The sequence below is a fragment of the Siphateles boraxobius genome, unplaced genomic scaffold, assembly GCF_051911475.1.
Source record: "Siphateles boraxobius isolate OS27281-9 unplaced genomic scaffold, OSU_SipBor_1 41, whole genome shotgun sequence".
In the NCBI taxonomy this organism is placed as follows: domain Eukaryota; kingdom Metazoa; phylum Chordata; class Actinopteri; order Cypriniformes; family Leuciscidae; genus Siphateles; species Siphateles boraxobius.
The window spans coordinates 24828720-24849048 of NW_027509042.1; the positions used below are offsets into that span (position 1 = coordinate 24828720).

Genomic DNA, 20329 nt, shown 5'->3' on the forward strand with positions numbered 1-20329 from the left:
CGGTAACCCCGCCCCCAGCCCCTGACGCAAGTGGTTCTTACTTGGCTCTGTTCTAGACCAGCAATTATTTGGTGCTACTTAAGAACCACTTTTCCTGGTTCGGAGCTGGTGCTTTGCGTGTGGAAAACCAAAGAACCGAATTGAAACTAGGCTCTGGCTCCGAACCAGCACCAGCTCTGGCTTGGTGGAAAAGGGGTATGAGTGAGCAAACATTTAGGCGAGATAAACATACTAAGAAAATTTTCAACAACAACAAAAAAAAATGTCTATATCGTCATAAATATCATTATCGCAAATATTCTTGAAATATCGTGATAGAATTTTGAGGCTATATCGCCCACCCCTAGCGTGAAGAACAATTATATTGCTCTCTACTCCAGTGTTGTGATCAATTGTGATGTGATCTAACAGAATCCCGGGAGAAAGTAACATGTGAAACTCCAGCAAGTTAAAGTCCTTTAATGCAAACCATAGACCTTTATCTACAGATCTACAGTATAATAATAGGAACATTGAATCATCTTGGAGAGAGTTTCATCGTGTTGACTGTCGTAACCGAGCGCGGCGCGCTGTTTGAATGCTGAATGGAGAATGACTGACAGCGGCAGCGGAGGGAAGCACTTAGGTGAAGATTAATTTACCGACTTAAGTCTGTACCTCACATTAAACTATATGTAATGGCTTCAGAAAACTTGGAATATAGTACACGAAAACATTATAGTGCTTTATAATGTTTTTGTGCCTTTTGTGTTGTATAACAATAACATATGCACAATATTGGATTTGGATGGTCTCGTCTGGCCGATACCCGATCCGGCAAATATTGGTAGTATCGGAGCAATACCGATACAGAGTATCGGATCGGCACACCCCTAGTAAGAACGCTCCACCACGTGAGAAGTGTCTGGGTGCAGATTTGCATGCTCATTTGCATGCTCACCTGCACGCGTTTCCTCTGCAAGTGAGGGTGTGCACCTGAGACCCGCGTCTCTCTGTAGGCAAGGGCGTGGTGAGCTGGTGCCTGCTTACGTCACGCAGTACCACAACATCCAATAGGAAAATTAACCCTAAAACAGGCAACGTGTCTCACGAGATAGATAGTTTTGTTGTCTTTTTTGGGGCATTAGAACAATTTTTTCATCAAATTCTTTTATCACTTATGACAGCCTGGTCTGTCTTGACTCTTGAGTATCCTGGTCACATGATTTGCTTCAAATTTTTTGTGATCAATTAGTCAGACTGACCTAAATCCAACATGGCTGCCAGTGGTGCAGAACATTCAGATTTTGAGATAAGTAAATTCTGTTGTTTATGTAAATGTTCACAATTAATGTTAGCAGTATTCTTTTTTTTTTTTCAGAAGAAAAGTACCGGTAAGTTTAATTATATTAAACTTACTTTTCTTCTGAAAAAAAAAAAGAATACTGCTAACATTAATTGTGAACATTGTCTTAAGGTGCTGAAGGAGAAAATTAAGTGATATGTTGTTCAAGTTGTTATTTAGCACGTTTTGAAATGTATGTGTCTCCTGAGACACGTTGCCTGTTTAGGGTATAAAAAAGGGAGTAAACTAGCTCTATTTAAAATGCACTATTCAAACTTAAATGATTGTAATTCAAGAATGCTTTGGTATATAGACCTAAGTTTGGTCTTGTTTTAAAGAAAACATCAAGCAGATTATTGCTGAAGTGAAAGCACTTCAAAAAATGAAAGTATGAAAAAGTTAAGGAAGTTTAAAACTTACATTAAATCAAATATACTGTACTTAATATTTATTCTTTTTTATAAAATATGTATTTTACAAAATATTTTTTTACCATAAAATTACTATAAAATCAAAGCCATATATCTAACCAAGTTGTGTTCCAAATTTGAAGTTGATATCACAAAAATTGAAGTTCCCATGAGATTTTGTTTAGGCATAATACAAAAAATGGCCACCATTCCATTGGACTTACATTCCATTGAATTTAATTGTATGCATTCTGCCATAACAAAATTAATAAATTTCTGTCCAAATATCACTTCTGTCACAAAATATGGAACCTTGAGACTCAGACCTTTCTGACAATATGTGTTTTGTCAAGATTAGAAAAGGTTTTGATCAGAAATTATGAAACATGACGATGCCCAAAAGGGGAGGAGCCCATTAAAACAATTTAGAGTACCGTTTCTATGGTAACTCAACATCCAATTTCAAAACGGGTTCAGCCTCACGGGCTGAATCTTGAGCTCGTAAGCTTTCGAATGATATATAATTTGTCAACATTAGATCAGGTGAGGTATGGGATATAATTGTTTTAAACATACAGTGGCAGTAACAGTTAACATATTAATGACTTGGTCCTTTTTTATACCCTAATCAGGCAACGAATCTCAGGAGACACAAATCATAAAATCCAAATTATTTCAAATTTAAAAAAAATTCTTTTGGATATGTTTTATTTAAGTCCAGATGGTATAAAAAATTAAATTAAATTATTTTTTGCTTAGCATTTTCCACTCTTGCCTGTTTAAAGGGTAACTAAACCCTAAACCAACTTTTTTTAGTTTATGATCTGTAAGAATGGGGCTTTATTAGTACTGTTCATTGATTCGAGTAACTTTTTTGACATTTGTGTATAAAGGGTTTTAAAGGAGAACTCCGGGCAATTTTTAAGTTAATCTTGATCGTTAGACCTTTGTGAGTACTGACTATAGAAAAAAAAACGAACCGGATTGGTGCTTGCTACGCGGAGCTGCGACCGCGATTGCCCAGAGCTCCCACCCAGCTAAAACGGCAGTTATGGGGGCATCGACATAAAGAGCGTTTTTGAGCCTCTTAACAGACACAAAATGCAATTAAAATGTCTGTCCAACATGAACAGGGACCCTACATGTGAACAAGATGCGTTTAGCAAATTAGCCATTGTTTCAACTCACCTAAATAGTCTTTTAGACGGCAAGCTGTAGTCTCGCGCTGCAGTCCCGTGCTGTAGCTGGAAAAGGTAAACAATGTCCAGGTGGGAGGAGCGTTGATCATGTGCGACGAGTCTTCGTACATGAATGGCATTTTTCTTCAAACTGCCCCGCTGTGTTGAGTGTGTGTAGTCATCCTTGTCAAAGTGTTCACTGCAAATGCGGTAATCTTTAGCGCGTAGTACTTCTACTGGAGTTAGCACATCAAGTTGAAATACAACTAGCCACAAACTGCAGAATCTCGAGGTCATGGAAAGGAAGACGATGAAAATATAAGCTCTTATATTTTCGCATTCTGTTGTCACAATTCGGAAAGGCACAAACACGAACCATTTCTTCTTCACTTGTAAGCAACTCTGATCATAACTCGTCGCACATGATCAACGCTCCTCCCACCTGGACATTGTTTACCTTTTCCGGCTACAGCACGGGACTGCAGCGCGAGACTACAGCTTGCCGTCTAAAAGACTATTTAGGTGAGTTGAAACAATGGCTAAGTTGCTAAACGCATATTGTTCACATGTAGGGTCCCTGCTCATGTTGGACAGACATTTTATTGCATTTTGTGTCTGTTAAGAGGTTCAAAAACGCTCTTTATGTCGATGCCCCCATAGCTGCCGTTTTAGCTGGGTGGGAGCTCTGGGCATTCGCGGTCGCAGCTCCGCGTAGCAAGCACCAATCCGGTTCGTTTTTTTTTCTATAGTCAGTACTCACAAAGGTCTAACGATCAAGATTAACTTAAAAATTGCCCGGAGTTCTCCTTTAATTCTACAATATATGGTGTAAAAACGTCTGAGTGCTGCCCTCTTCAGGTTGAACGGTGGCTATGTTTTCCGTTTTCAGTGTTAAATAGTCTTTAGAAATAAAAAATTATTGATATTTGAAAAGATGTACCTGCATTATTATGCCATTATCATTATTTTAGATGAAAATGGTCTCAGAACGACAATATTATCGTTTATTATCAATATTATCGCTTATCGCAATAATTTTTTGGACAATTTATCGTCCAGCAAAATTTGTTATCGTGACAGGCCTAATTAGGGATAAAGTTCCAAATTTAATTTGGATTACATAAAAAACTGTCTAAGCCAGTTAATTTTGAAAGTGTTGTTCAGAGATGAGAAATCCAGAAAATGTAATCCGCCATAATCATATCTATTCATTATTACAGACTTCTTAACATAATGTATTTTGTTCTTCCAAATAAAATTGAAGAGGATTTTATCGACTGACCTACATATTTTGTTGTCCACATTCAAAGAGAGTGCAGGATATGTTAACCTGGAGATTCCCTCAGCCTTCGCAAGCAGTACTCTGCCTCTCAAGGTCAAGTCTCTCTGCAACCGTGCATTTTGGGCTTTTACTATAACAGGTTCAAAGTTCAAGGTACTTCTATTATCTTGATTTTTAGTGATCACGCTGCCTAAATAAGTAACTTCAGGTTTAACTGGAATATTATAAAAGGACGGTGCTGTGCAATCTTTAATAAACATTAACTCACATTTACTTAAGTTTAGATTAAGTCCTGAAGTTTTAGAGAACAGTTTTATAATCATTTGCTATAGGGATTTGGGAAGCATCTCTTAAAAATAATTATTTAATTTAATCGAGCAGCTTCCATTGTTGTAAAGGGTTTTGATTACTTAACTTGATTAATTATGAAAACATATCTCCAAAACTAAATCTATGTAATGACTTAATATTAAATTGGTGCTCTAAAGAATCAAAAGCCTTATAGAAATAAAATTAAAAAAGAGGCTGTCCTCCTGTATCAATTCTGAATAATATAATAGATCAAGAACCAATCTTATATTATTAACCATATGTCTTGCATAGGGGGGGAAAACGCCCCCTTAAAGTCTGTTTTTGGGGGGTTTGTGAAACGATAGTTAAATGTGTCTAGAATAGTATGAAGTATGAAAAATGTCCAGAGTTGTTCATGTTATTCGATTTTTAACAAAAAATTATTTGTACCAATTGTGGGGGTAAAATGCCCTAATTCTGACAAAGCAATTTGCTTGATACATTTATAGCAAAATCAGAGAACAAGCAGTTTTCAGCTTAAAATTAAAAAGACAAGCCAAAATAACAGTAGATAAATATGAATATTTATTAATGAACCTGTCACGCACATTTGTAGAACAGATGATGAAGAAGAACAGTAGCCTAAGTTTAGAAAGTCTTTAATAATCCACACGAGTCAACTCAAATACAGGCAGGCAAACAAATACAACTCAGGCATTAATGAGACCGGACAAAGAACACTGAAAACTCTGGCACTTACTGGTGATGATTAGGATTAACTAAGATGAATAAATCCTGTTAAAATTATTGCTCATTCATTGTTAGTTCATGTTAACTAATGCTAACAAAATGAAACCTTATTGTAAAATGTTTGTTTGGGACATGGCTTTTAATAGTGAGCCTTTTGATTTTGTAACCAGGCTCTCAAAGTATATAAAATTTTGGATTTATATTTATCGGCCAATATATTGGTTATCAAATTTTCATATTTGAACAGCATTCCTAAAACGTATTTGAAAGTTTGTGTACTCAGGCCACCAAAACACTGTTGTTGTGGAAAATGAACGGCCAGAACGCATAACAAGTTTTTTGTTTTCAGTGGAAAATGGTGTCGTGTAAACAGCCCCTAAAATAATAATTGATAATTTTTACAACAGAAATAAATCAATGCTTACTTAAACAGGACAATGACTTGCTTCTAGATCTGCTGTACAGAGAAAAACAAGCTTTTTTTATATTAATTTCCTGTTATCACTTTTTATTGCTGCTTTGAATCTGTATTCCAAAAAGCACTATATAAATACGGGTGACTTGACTTGACATCAACCCGATAACTTTATTTGGCATTCATGTAAACACTACATTCGGATTCATCAATTGGAATGATTTCATTGTGATTGAAACAAAAAAGTGTCCATGTAAACGTACCTTTTAGCCAGTTCATTCCGATTGATGATGTGGTTACATGTGACTTTTTTTATTCCGACTGTGCTAGTCGTCGGATTATAATCAGATTATTAGGGTCCATGTAAGCACAGCTGCCGCACCTGCGTACACTGACATAAGCATTTCGATATTATTTCTGTAACTTCATTTCTAAGTCATGTCACTAATCATGTATGTCAGTAATTGCAGCGCTGTAAAATAATGTGTCATTGCAGCACGGTTATAGGCTACTAAGTATTAGTACTCTTGGAATGCTGCTCAGGCAATTTAATTTGACGACAAAAACAAACTTTTGTATAGCTTGAGCTTCTTATGTAAACTTCACAATAACTGATTGTGACAGTGTTTTTTTTAATCGTAATACTGAAATAAAGTGACCCTAAGCAAAATACAGAATCAATTAACTATCTAGTCAAATGTTTTATGATGTCAAACGCAGGTGGTGTTGTAATGTCTGCTAATTAATCAGTTCAAGAAAGCAATTAATGTCAAATTAATATAGGCTAGTTAATTTGCACAAACAACAGAAAGACATTTTTTATCGTGTTATGAAGTATGTGATTGGTGTACACTTTACACCTGTATATGCAGTTAATTTAGTCAGCAGCTTTTTTCACAACGTAATTTCTTTGTAATGAGCATGGCTTTTTAGGACTAGTTCACTATCACAGTTCGGGAGGTATAGTTTCAACCACACAAGTTTGCCACACATTGTTTGTTGAAAACCTGGTTTCAGGAAATGCCAAATCATTGAACTATGGTACAGGGGAAAATTGCAATCATATTTAGCTAATAATGCTATTGGGAAATGCATTACTGATTGGTTGGATTTGTTACATTAAGGCAAGAATAAAATGAGCAAACCTTTAATTCCCCTTGGAGTCGATTAGTTATAGGCTAGTTGTTGCTGAATGCTTTTTATTTCTTCTTTTTCTCTCTCATTGCAGCTCAAGCGTAGTGCTCAATAATCTAATATTTTCTTTTTTTTGTTTATTTTGACATGTAAACATTGTGTGTTCTGAATCATTCAGCAATGAAGGGATTCTCTAAAATACTTTGTGTCCTTTTATTCTTGAAAATATTTTAGACTGACCTGACTGACAAGCTCAACATCCTTGAAGACAAAACTGACAAGAATGAGCAGGTTATCACACAGATGAAGGAGCAACAAACCAAATTAAAAGTTAGTAAATGTTCATTTTTATTTGGTTTATTTGGGTATTAGCAGAATCAGACAGACTGATGCTGATGTAAGATGAAAGGATTCAAGATGTGCATGTCCCTTTACCTACCATCATGAATTACACTCCATGCATGCATCTCAAACGTCAGGAGCTTCATAAGATGGAGTTTTAGACTTTGGGCTTACATTTTCTTTGGTGTTGCTTTCCCAGGAATTAGCTACAACCCGCAAACGTATTCTTGAGGTAGAATACAGGCAGATCAGAGAAGCGATCGACCGTGATGAGAAAGAGGCAATGTTTGCTATTGATAAGGAACAGGAGAAAGGTCAGAGCAAACTGGTCTCCTTGATGAAGAAATTTAATGAGAACATCGAGAAGATGAACAGGACCAAATCTGAGATCAACATACTCTTGGACCAGTCGCAATCCCTCGCGTTCTTAAAGGTGATCCACAGTATAATTTTAAATTAAAACTTTTCTGCTTTATAACTCTTATTTGTACCTTAGATATACAGTTGTAGTCGAAATTATTCAACCACTGCAAATCAGTTTTATTGGCAAAAATATACAGACTTTCAGCTGTTTGCAATGAACTAATCAAACAAAAGTAATTGAAATAGCTCAAAACAAAAAAAAAAATGCTTCAATTGGTTTTCCCAAATTCAACTGAAAATGCAACTTTTAATGACCCAGCGGTCTCAAAATTATTCAACCTCTTCATGGCAAGCGTCTTTAGTACTTAGTAGAACACTTTGCTGTTATGACCTGCTGCAAACGAGATGTATAACCAGACATCAGGTTCTGGCAGTATTTCTGAGGAATCTAAGCCTATTCCTCATGAGCAATGGCCTCCAGTTCAGTAATATTCTTGGCTTTGTGTGCTACAATTGCCTTCTTCAAATCCCACCAGAGATTCTATATGGGGTTGAAGTCAGTGATGGCCACTGTAGAATCTTCCAGGACTTCTTCTCCAACCAAGCCTTGGAGGAATTTGAGGTATGCTTGAGTTCATTGTACTGTTGGAAGGTCCATAGATGCACAAGCTTTAGCTTCCTCACTGACGGCATGGCGTTTTCTCCTAGGATTTCCTGATATTTCAATGAATCCTTCTTGCCTTCCACACGCTGCAGGTTTCCAGTGCCAGATAATGCAAAGCAGCCCCAGAGCATCACCGAGCAATCACCATGCTTAACTATACGCTGAGTGTTTTTTTCAGCATATTTCATTCCTTTCTCCAAACATGATCCATAGGGCTGAAAAGTTCCAGTTTTGTTTCATCGCTCCTCAGAAAAGAATCTCAAAACTTCTATGGCTTATTTATATGATTTAAAAAAAGTTTGAGCCAACTTTTCTTGTGCTTTTGCTGTACGTCTTGGAGTTCTGGAATGGAAACGGCATGCGTTTAGTGCACGCCTTATTGTGAAAGCTGAAACCTAAGTGCCTGTTGCAACTACAGTCTTGCTGCAGGTCTTTTGCAGTCATTTGAGGTTTTTTTTAAATCTGCCTTCTCAGAAATCTGGTTGCAGCAGTTGATGGCCTCCTTTTTCTGCCCTGTCCAGGTAGTGTAATCACTGTTCTTTGTAACTTTGAACTTGCAAACTATTTTTCCAACGGTGTCTTCAGGAACATTTAGTGCCTTCGCTATTTTTTGCATCCTGTTCCTTGTTTGTGAAGGGTGATGCTATCTTCTCTTAACTTTTTGGACCATTCTTTTGACTCAGCCATATTTCTAACATCCAGTAAAACGTGACACTCAACAAACCTAGCCTGTTCAGATATTTAATGTGTTCTAGCTCAAGCCCAGCTGTTGCAACTAATAAAGCCCTTGATTAGTCGCATCAGCTGTGCTTGAGACAACCCTGGTTTTGCAGATTTGTGTTCAATTCAATGATTCATTTCAGGGGGTTGAATAATTTTGAGACTGCAGAAGTTAAATTTTCAGTTGAATTTGGGGAAACCACTTGAAAAGTTTGTTGTGTTGAGCTATTTCAATTATTTTTGTTTGATTCGCAAACAGCTGAAAGTCAAAATTTTGCCAATATACCTGATTTGCAATGGGGATTGAATCATTTCAATTACAACTGTATATAATGAATTCTTGTGGGGTGGGGGGCATGTTAATTCAAGAAAATTAAACATGAGCTCTCACACTTGATCAGTTTTATACCTAACCTGAATGTTGTTCAATGCCGCTTGTTTGCCATTATTTGTCATTCTCTGTCACAGGCCTCTGTGGATTTGCCCTCAGTGGTAAATTTTGAGCCTTATAACCCTCGCATGACTGTGGAAGGTAAAGAGGTGATAGCTTACCATTCCTCTGCAGTTGCACTAAAGGAATGGATCACCAAATTAATGGAGCAGCCAGCAGATAACAGAATCTTTGTACTTAAACCAGGTGTGTTAATGTGGGAGCTTGAATAAAATGTGCAGCTTGTTTTAATGTTTGTAGTAAGTTCAAGAATACAGCATGCTTAGATTTCTGACATGTTTTTCCAGAGTTTGAAAAATCTGTTCTTGGTTCAGGTGAGATTGTCTTTTGAAATGATTGTTGTGGAAATCTGGGACATAATCACATAAAAACATGTTTATACAAATGATTATGTTGCCTGATTGTATGTTGTTGATGTTACTAAAGCTGCTGGCAGAAGATGTGAACTAGTCCTCTAATCCTCTAGGTAACCAATTCCCAATTCCTGCACTCCTGCTAAATCCACCCCTGTCACATCCAAGAGAGTATCCAAGAGATTTAGCTTTCAACCAAGAGATGTGTAAGTTGTTACTCCTTTACAAGTGAATGGGCTGTTTTTCCTGATTCAGTACATCCATCCATCACTATTCTTTCATTATTTTCTTGATATATTTCAGCACGTATGAGTTCTCCCAGCCCAGCCTGCACTCCCAAAACCAAGGCTCTAGGAGCTAAACAGAGAAGTAAGTCAAGTGCACACATATATATATATGTATGCGTGCGTGCGTGCGTGCGTGCGTGCGTGCGTGCGTGTGTGTGTGTGTGTATTTATTTACACCTTTCATTGTTCCCTTTTCCTAATAGACAGGAATCCTAATAAAGAGCTCAAAGATCCCAAAGAACGTAAAGACCAGAAGTCAAACAGTAAGCTCTGACCACCATATTTTCAGTGTTTTACAACTGTCTATTACTGTTCGTCTGATTAGCGTTATGTGTGTAGAACATATCCACACCTAGTGATTGGACTGGAAAAGGAGGGGTCTTTGTTAGTATCTTATGGTTCACAGAGATATTCTCATATTTTTTTCTGAAAAGGAATGTGAATAAAATTAGTATGTCTTTGAAATGTTTCTAACATTAGATATATCTTCTTTGCCAGGATCCAGCAATCCCCCTAAAGGAATAAATCCTGTTTTCTCCAAAAGCATGGAGAACTTGCTTGACTTCACACCTAAAACTGTAGACATACTTGACATATGTATGTGGGAAAAGCTCTTGTTAAATTTTCCCCTTCTAAATGTATTCTTTTCTGTAAGGAGTCTGTGCTCCTCATTGTAATTCCGGAATAGACTTTAGATTCTACTCTAAAAGCAATCAATCAAATCATTCAAATCAATCAATCAATTAATTAATGAATCAATAGAGATATATCAGACCATTATTCAATTTATATGTATTATTTTATTAAATCTCCCAGGGGTTCGATTCCTGTACAAAGACAAACTCACTATTAAGAGTGCATTATTGGAGAAATGAATTAGCTAGTTCACAAATGTTTCCAAAAAAAAACTGTAGTAACATGATCACACCTCTAGCATTTAAACCAAACATATAGGACTGTCGTTGATGACGTCAAGTGCAGGTGGTGTAATAAGTTAAATTCTGCTAATTAATCAGTTTGAGAACAATTAGTCAAATTAATATAGTTAATTTGCATGAACAATTATTTTTTATATATGCAGTTCATTTAATCAACAGCTTTTTTCACAATGTAATATCTCTATAACGAACATGGCTCCGTAGGACTATTCACTGTCACAGGTTGAGAGCTGTTAGTTGTTGTTATGGTTTTGTTATACTAATGCATGTATAAAATGAGCAAACATTTCATTTTATAGTCAATTCTTTAGTTGTTGCTGAAAGGTTTTTATTTCTTCTTTCTCTTTTTACAGCTCAACCTCTTAGTTCACCAGCTGCGCAAAACTTTGTTAAAAGGAGTGAACTTCTTAAATGTGAGTACATAGTTTCCCCTTGTTTCACAGACAAGACTTAAGCCTAGTCCCAGACTAAAATGTATGTTTGAACTGAAATCAACTTTCACTGACATATCTTCAAATATATCAGTGCCATTGTTTTGGCTCGAGATGCAGACCAGTAATGTTTTTCTAAAGCATGTTCATAAAATCTACTTTATTGCCCTAATTGAACCAAGGCCTAATCCTGGCTTAATCTAAGCCCTGTCTGTGAAACTAGGCCTTAATTTTTTATCCAATTGTCCATCTTCATCACCTGATAATCACATTTACGTGCTTGTGTGTTTCTCCTGTCTAGATGGCACTATCCTCAATTTTGATGTCAGAACAGCTCACAAGCGGATTTCCCTGTCTGAAAACAACACCAAAGCGACAGTCTCGGATGACCCTGCTCACTATCCAGATATTCCCCTTCGCTTTTCTGTCTGTTCCCAGGTGCTCTGCACAAAGGGTTTCTCTCAGGGCCGTCATTACTGGGAGATCAAAATGAGCAGTAACAACTTCTGTGGATTGGGCCTTGCATACGGAAGAATTGACCGCAAGGGTCCTGCTAGCCGCCTGGGGCGTAATGCAGAATCCTGGTGTGTGGAGTGGTTTAACGTGAAGCTTTCCGCATGGCACAACAGCATCGAGACGGTGTTGGCCAATCCCAACCCAAGCCGTGTGGGCGTCCTGCTGGACTGCGATCAGGGAAGCGCAACTCTCTATAATGTGCAGGACCGGGCCTTCCCCTTCCACACCTTCGTCTTCCCTTTCACTGAGGCTGTTTATCCAGCTTTCTGGATCTTCTCTAATGGCTCTTCTGTGTCTCTGTGCAAGCTCAGCAACTAAAACTGTATGAGGTGAACTGTTATATTAATGATGTTTCGTTCATCTTTGGGACACGAAGAATATATATATTTTTTATTCTCTCATCATTTTGTCCATCCATTGAAAGTCCACTCTAGCTTCAAGTTTATAAAAACATCCAGTGAGGATTGTTGTCACATCACAACCCTCAAAGCAAGCACGTTTGAACTATCAAGGCTTGTTCTTGTGCATCAAGTAATCACGATTGAGCTGCTGTTGACCGTATTAGATACTATGTGTGTTGGTTAATGTTTATATGTGAATAAAATCCTAAATTAAATCTGTTCAGCATATAAAGTGATGATTTTCAGAAGACTTCGATTAAACTGCTCGATTTGTATGGATTACTTTTACGATCTCTTTATTAAATGTTTAAATGTTTTTAGCTTGCTTGAAGGTTGCTTTGACTTGACTTTAAATGGATAACTTCAATTAAATCATTAAATGGATGGACAAAAATGTTGTATATTATAAGTAAAAAATAAATCTTAATTTCTGTTGAAAAAAAAAGGAAATCACAAGGGCGAGTAAATTAATACAGCACTTTCATTTATGGGGGAACTTTCACTCTATTTTTTTTATTATTATTCTTATTAATTTGGTGTGTCTTTCAAAGGACCATGGAAGACAATCAAGCCAGGGTTGTCATATTACATTTTTAATTCGAATTTTAATATGTTGGGATTGTACAGACTTCATAAAAAATACTTTGTAGTCCGTAAATGTTCATTAATTTATTTTAATATTGACCAAAAAAAATGTTTGATTGATGGATGGATGGATGGATGGATTGGTATCTAAAGGCTAATACAATCAAACTGTCATTATTGCAAAATAAACCTCGACAGAGTGTCAACCAGAATCGAGTATTACAAAAAGCCATAATAGTCATACATCATCGATCCATTAAGGGGTAAATTCAGTGTACATATGTGGTTTGCAAATGTGATATTCATTGTTCTCTGAATTATGTTAAGTTGCAGAATTTAGTTGTGAATTGTTTGAAGTGTTTTACTTCATGACATGATTACTCCTGACATTTGTTGGTTTTTGACCGGGTATGTTCATGCCTTTATTAGCATCATTCTGATATTTTATGTATATTTTTGGGCCTTGTCTCCTATAAAAGTGCATTTAATATTGGTGTATATGTATTCCTATCATTGTCTGTTGTATTTATCACACTTGTTGTGATATTCAGTTATGGAATGACTTGATCCTGCTTCTGAAATGGTGATTGTTCGTTTGTCCAGCTCAATTTGTTTTCACTGCTGAACAATAAAATGTTTATAATAATAATAATAAACAAATCTTTAAACAAAAAAATCATTGCGTTTTAATTAATTTTAGATAAATTATTTAGCTGAACCATCACCAACTTGTAATTTGATTCACAACAAATATGCAAACAAACCCACATCAAACACATTGCCAGGAGAAGATCAAAACTATGCTTTATTTTCTTGTGAAATTCAAGCCATAAACCATGGGTGTCAACCATGCCATGTTTCTAGCATATAGAAGTCAGTGCAAAATATCCCAGGCTTCAATAACTCATAACTAGGGCTGAACGATTATGGAAAATAATCTAATTGCGATTTTTTTTAACAAATATTGTGATTGCGATTTAATATGCGATTACTTTAAGTTCTTTACCTTCTGTATTAGTCGACAAAGACAAGCAATAAATCATTGTACAGTAGGGAAGGGAATCTTTAGGCAGCTCATGATCCGTTCTAATTTTTTTCTTATTAATTAATCTTAATAACACTTAAAATATGTATTTAATTACATGTGTAAATACATACTTTAAATATAGAACACATTTAATTAAACCAATTACATGTTAAGAATTTTAAATGGGCTATAAACTAATATAGCTTCAAAATATAAAAGCTAGTAAATAAAGAGGAAGAAAAAAAAACATTACAAGCAATAAATAAAGAGTGATTTCACTATTTAAAAGTAGGCTGTCTGAACGTTTTCCATTCAAGAGCTGGAGTGATTTTCCCCCTATACGATAAGCTGCATTCACACTAATGCACATATCTCTTTTGAAATCATAAATGTGGTTTGTCCTGTTGGTTTAAGATTTAACTGACCGTGTTTACATTAATTTCGCGTCAAAAGCATTTTGAGATGCAAGTACATTTAACCAATGAGTCGCTCACAGCCGCATGCACGAGCACTCTTCACAAAGCGCGCGTAAGTATTTTAAAATGAAAGCAGCTTTCTCGGTGATTTTCATATTTTTAATATAAGCCCACTGCATTCCAAAAGACATAAATAATGCCTTTGTGGACCATTTGTAAGGAAAATTCCGGCGGCCAAGACCGCGGACTGCAAGAGCAACAAATTGGCAAAACCTGTGCAATGAAGCCCACGACTGTCCTTGTGATTCGCTTAAACCCCGAACTTTATGAAAGCTAATTTTTCGGAAGGTTCGAGCGGTGTGTGTGTGTGTGTGTGTGTGTGTGTGTGTGTGTGTGTGTGTGTGTGTGTGTGTGTGTGTGTGTGTGTGTGTGTGTGTGTGTGTGTGTGTGTGTGTGTGAGAGAGAGAGAGAGAGAGAGAGAGAGAGAGAGAGAGAGAGAGAGAGAGAGAGAGAGAGAGAGAGATTAGAAGCAAGCAGAATACGGTTGTTTCTAAAGCACGCACAGCATCATCACGCATCTGTGTTTAAAAACTAAGCTCAGACTCGATTCTGAAATTCTCTGAATCCATCCAGAATTGTTGGAGAGAGAATATATAACACAATATCACATACAAAAAAATAAACTCTTCTTTCCTGTATGCCAGACCTATGCGTAGGGTGACCACCCGACCACAGCGTTTGAAGCCCAATTCATGCGTCCCGCAAATTGAGACCGTGTCACGCATAATCAATGCTTGCTCAAAAAAAAAAGTCGGTCGCTCTATATCCTCGAGCCCCAGGCACCCAAACGAACATTACTTGACAGTTCAGCACGCTACTGTTGCCACACCCACGTGACCTCAGTTGAATTGCTGACTAGGTTGTTGTCAACTTTTTCATTGTTGTCATGACAGCGCAGTGACTTCTCGTTCCGTGAACCTCTGGAGTTGTGAGTTAAGAATTTTTTTTAAACTGTTCCTGTGGTGTTGAGCAACTACAATAGGTTGTTTGCAGTCACGTGACTGTGTTGACGCGCGAAATTCAGATGGAGGGCAGGAAGTGAAGAACGCAATGGACGTGATGGAGGAAAGTCCATACTGTACTACTTTAGACGCTATTACAAGAGAAATATATAAACAAAAAATCTAAACATATGTTGGACGTGATCCATACGTTATGAAGAGGACCGATTTTCAACTTGAAAGATTTGCCTGCCATTGAGGCGGTAGATATCAGCAACTACCTCGTCTCACAGACATACTTTGACTTTACAAAGTTCAAAAACGTGTACGTTACACAAACAGACACATAAGCTGTATTAACTCAGCTTTGACGAAGTGATCACTGACACACACGGGCATTTTACCATTCGGCTCCTCCCGACCGGCAATTCTTCCGATGTTTTTCTGTCAATTTCTTGTATTTTCCCCCCTTATGAACAACAAATTTTGTTACACGATAAAAACTCCTCGAGGTTTGATCGATTTGAGCAACCATAAACGACGCAAAACATAGGCATTTTGAGTTTGTTATAGTGAGTCCTAAATATAGAAAATCACTTCCTGCCCTCCATCTGTATGTATCGCTATGGCAACGCAGTGACGTGACGTCATGTGAAAAAAAGCTATTCCTGTTAATCCTATAATTTTATATTATTATTTATTTAAGGTGAATAAATTGTAATGAAAAATAAATAAAATTAAATAGCTAAAGTATATCGTAAGTGGAAGTGCATCTGTCAATTCATTGAATGTTCAAAATATTATGAATCTTTATTTAGAAAAAAATACACATTGGTTGGCCTATTCATGAGCATACATCAGCAATTACACATGTTTAGGGGAATAGGGCATTATTAATGTACCATGTAAGGTGGTATGTGCTAGAAATGGGTAAACCACTATCAGTGAGTCTGTCCGTGGGGTGGGGGCAACGCCGCGCCAGGCAGTGTCCCACATTGTCCCTCAGAAACATACCCCTTGTCCCACCTTGGGCTTATTAGCAGGTGGTCACCCTACCTATGCGTAGCGTGCCAAGTTGATGCTTGATCTGCAGACTGCTTTTCTCTCGCGTCACGTGACCAGTGTAATCGCAGCTTTTGCGGTTACAAAATCGCATTTCATCATATCGCGATTTTATCGCAAATGCAATTTATCGTTCAGCCCTATGTTGTGAGATTGTCTTTTGTCCAGGTGAAGCTACCGTAGTTCTGGGTATGCTAACCACGAGAGTCGAACGCATAACTTATGCTATTCTGTACTAGACGAATAAAACGATCTTAATCAAGACCACGACCCGTGTCTTGCTTCATATCATGACATGGTGTCAGAATTAAGGATTTCACGCCGACATTAAGAGCAAGATGGCAAAGTTTGGACCTCCCGAGCCGTTTGATTTCTCGCAGCCAGCGGAGTGGCTTACATGGCGGCAGAGATTCTCCCGGTTTAGAGTCGCATCGAAACTCGACAAAGAGAGCAGCGAAGTGCAGGTGAACTCGCTCTTGTACTCGATGGGGAGAGATGCTGAACCTATTTACGGCTCGTTTGTGTTTCCCGCGGCAACCGAGGCCATGCCACAGCCAGAATATGAGTTTAATCTAGTGATGCAGAAGTTTGATGAGCACTTTGTCCCGAAAAGAAACGTCATCCACGATCGCGCCTGTTTTCATAAACGCGGCCAAAGGGCCGGTGAGACAGTTGAAGCTTTCGTGCGGAGCCTGTACGAGCTCGCGCAGCACTGCGAGTTCGGTGCGGGGAAGGACGAGCAGATCCGGGACCGGATCGTCATAGGAATAATGGACAAAGAGGTTTCACAAAAACTCCAGCTAGAGGCGGACCTGACTCTGGAGAGAGCCATCCAGCTTGCACGGCAAAGTGAACAAGTGAAACAACAAAGTGCAGAGCGTGTGGAAACTACAGTGAATGAGGTGAGACACAAACAGTACAATAGCACAAGGAGGAGCTATGATAAACCGCGGCAGGGACAAGGACAGAAATACAGTGAGAATAAACTGAACTGTCAGAGATGCAACAGGATGCATGAAAAAAAAGAAAGCTGTCCAGCCCGTAACAAAAGGTGCAGAAAGTGCAATAAAATCGGACATTTTGAGGCTGTGTGTAAATCCAAAATGCTGAAAGAGGTCAGAGCAGAGGCTGCTATGGATTCAGACGAGGATTAATTTTTTATTGGAGAACTATTCCTGAGAGCAACCACAAAGTCAAAGCCAAATATCATTGAGGAGTCAAACCCGGATACTGACTGGGATGTAGAGTTACTAGTGAATGGCAGTCCGGTGGATTTTAAAATTGACACAGGTGCTGATACCACCGTTATGACTGATGCGACTTTCAGCAAACTACGTCAAAAACCAAAACTGAACAAGTCCAGGCCAACAGTGTACAGCCCTGGCGGGAAAGTCCAATGCGTGGGTAAGTTCCTTGCCACCACTACATACAAAGGCCAGAAATACCAATACTGGATTACAGTCATAAAAGGACAGTATGTTAGTAACTTGTTGGGCAAGGCAGTGGCAAAGCGTATGGGGCTGGTAGCAAGAGTCAATGCTATCACGAGTGACTTAATAAGCGATGTGTTCGGGGAAATAGGACTACTGAACTGCGAGCCTGTTAAGATCAAGCTGACTGAGGAAGCAGTCCCATACAGCGTCAACACGCCACGCAGAATTCCGTTTCCGCTCCTTCCAAAGGTGGAGAAAGAGCTAAAGCGTATGCTGAGCCTCGAGATCATTGAGGAAGTTACAGAGCCGACGGACTGGTGTGCTCCAATGGTGCCCGCTCCAAAACGCAACAAGGACGAGGTCAGAGTGTGTGTGGATTTGAAACGCTTGAACAAGGGAGTGAAACGCGAACGTTACATTTTGCCCACACTGGATGATATAACACCTAAGCTAGCAGGAGCCAAGGTTTTCTCCACTCTGGATGCCTCTAGCGGGTTCTGGCAAATTCCATTGGACCCCAGCTGCCAAAGGTGGACAACCTTCATTACCCCAATGGGCCGGTTTTGCTTCAAACGTCTACCGTTTGGGATTACATCAGCGCCTGAGATTTTCCAGCGGCTGATGACCGACCTGCTCAAAGGCCTAGAAGGGACTGTAGTTGTGATGGATGATATCCTGGTTTACGGATCTACAACAGAGGAGCATGACCGCCATCTCGACGCGGTGTTGCGGACGGTTAAGGCGTCCGGTCTCAAGCTCAACAGGGCCAAGTGTCACTTTGGAAAGACTGAACTGCAGTTCTTTGGACACATCATTAGTGCGGATGGTGTGAAGCCTGATGAGAGCAAAGTGGAGGCTATCGCTCAGATGTCCAGCCCCTCCAATGTGGAGCAGCTGCGGCAGGTACTCGGACTGGTTAACTATGTTGGAAAATTCCTGCCAGGCCTGTCTACAGTTTTGCATCCACTCACTAACCTGCTCAAGAAAGAGACTACGTGGGTTTGGGGAGAACCTCAGGAGCAAGCATTTAACAAAGCAAAAGCTATGCTCATGGCTGCACCAGCCCTTTGTTATTACGACGCCAACAAACCAACAGTGGTCAGTGCCGATGCCAGAAGTTATGGCCTTGGTGCTGCCCTGTTGCAAGACCACGATGGAGAGCTGCGGCCAGTTGCCTTTTGCTCGCGCACACTCACGGATGCGGAGAAGAGGTATTCGCAGATCGAAAAGGAGTGTCTGGCATCTGTTTGGGCCTGTGAACGTTTCGCCCGCTACATCCAAGGTATGGGCTGGGTCCGTTTACAAACTGACCACAAGCCGCTGGTGCCATTGATCAACTCATACGATCTGGACAAAACGCCACTACGATGTCAGAGACTGCTTATGCGTCTCATGCGTTTCAACGTCACTGCTGAACATGTTCCCGGTAAGCAGCTAGTAGTCGCAGATACACTCTCCAGACATCCACTGAAAGACAGTTACGTGCCTGAAACAGAAACGGAAGTAAAGGCATATGTGAACACTATGGTGGCTAGCAAACCAATCAAGTCACCCAAGCTCGAGGAAATTCGCAGAGTCACACAAAGCGATGCTGAACTTCAAAAAGTAATCACATTCATCAGAAAGGGGTGGCCTCGCAAAATGACGGAGGGATCACCACTGTGTGGATACTATGCAGCCAGAAGTCACTTATCAGAGTCGGACAGTCTGGTCCTATACCACGACCGCATAGTAGTTCCAGCAGTACTCAGAGCAGGGGTCCTGGACCAACTGCACGAAGGTCACCAGGGCCTCACCAAGTGTCGGGAGAGAGCCAAGTTGACAGTTTGGTGGCCAAACATCGGAGCACAGATCACAAACAAAGTGAAATCATGTGACTTTTGCAGAGAGCACAAACCTACACAAAGACGTGAACCACTGTTAACCACTCCCCTGCCCAGTGGCCCATGGCAAAGGATTGCTGTGGACCTGTTCGAGTTAGAGGGTAAGACTTTTCTTGTCGCTGTTGATTACTTCTCTAGAGACATTGAGATTGCTTCCCTCACCACCATTACCAGCAAGCAGGTTGTTAATAAGCTCAAGCACATTTTTGTGAGATGGGGCATCCCGCTAGAACTGGTCAGTGACAACGGGCCACAGTTCACATCAGCAGAGTTCCAAGACTTCAAACAGAGGTATGGTTTTACTCACATCACCTCCAGCCCACATTACCCACAGTCGAACGGAGCTGCAGAAAGGGTTGTTCAGACTGCCAAGTACATCCTCAAACAGCCGGACCCCTGCTTGGCCCTTATGGGTTATCGCTCTACACCAATCGCAGCAACAGGTGAAAGTCCAGCACAGCTCATGACTGGTAGACAAATCCGTACTACTGTTCCGGTTCTAGAAAAGACATTGCTGCCACGTCCATTCAACCCAGATCAAGTCTACATGAAGGACGCAGCAGCGAAAAGTTCATACAGATTCTACTACGACCGCAGTCATTCGGCACGCGCGCTCCCTGAACTTCACCCTGGTCAAACTGTTAGAGTGAAGCTCGATGGGGAGAAGGGATG

At 39.3% G+C, this 20329-nt stretch overlaps 1 protein-coding gene across 5 annotated transcripts in view; it reads left to right on the plus strand.

Annotated features, from left to right (window-relative positions):
* The window catches only part of trim25 (tripartite motif containing 25), a 32256-nt gene extending 18745 nt beyond the window's left edge, over nucleotides 1-13511 (plus strand). The window contains exons 2-12 of one of the 5 annotated variants that reach the window (XM_077199000.1): nucleotides 7019-7114; nucleotides 7326-7559; nucleotides 9342-9510; nucleotides 9612-9638; nucleotides 9791-9883; nucleotides 9981-10046; nucleotides 10168-10227; nucleotides 10463-10561; nucleotides 11256-11315; nucleotides 11635-12185; nucleotides 12226-12307. In XM_077199000.1, the coding sequence (XP_077055115.1) occupies nucleotides 7019-7114; nucleotides 7326-7559; nucleotides 9342-9510; nucleotides 9612-9638; nucleotides 9791-9883; nucleotides 9981-10046; nucleotides 10168-10227; nucleotides 10463-10561; nucleotides 11256-11315; nucleotides 11635-12167 (1437 nt within the window). In that variant the 3' untranslated portion in view covers nucleotides 12168-12185; nucleotides 12226-12307. Of the gene's footprint in view, nucleotides 1-7018; nucleotides 7115-7325; nucleotides 7560-9341; nucleotides 9511-9611; nucleotides 9639-9790; nucleotides 9884-9980; nucleotides 10047-10167; nucleotides 10228-10462; nucleotides 10562-11255; nucleotides 11316-11634 lie in introns of all 5 variants that reach the window. The other 4 variants (XM_077198999.1, XM_077199002.1, XM_077199001.1 and 1 more) reach the window with 4 other exon arrangements.
* The last annotated feature ends 6818 nt before the right edge of the window (nucleotides 13512-20329 follow it).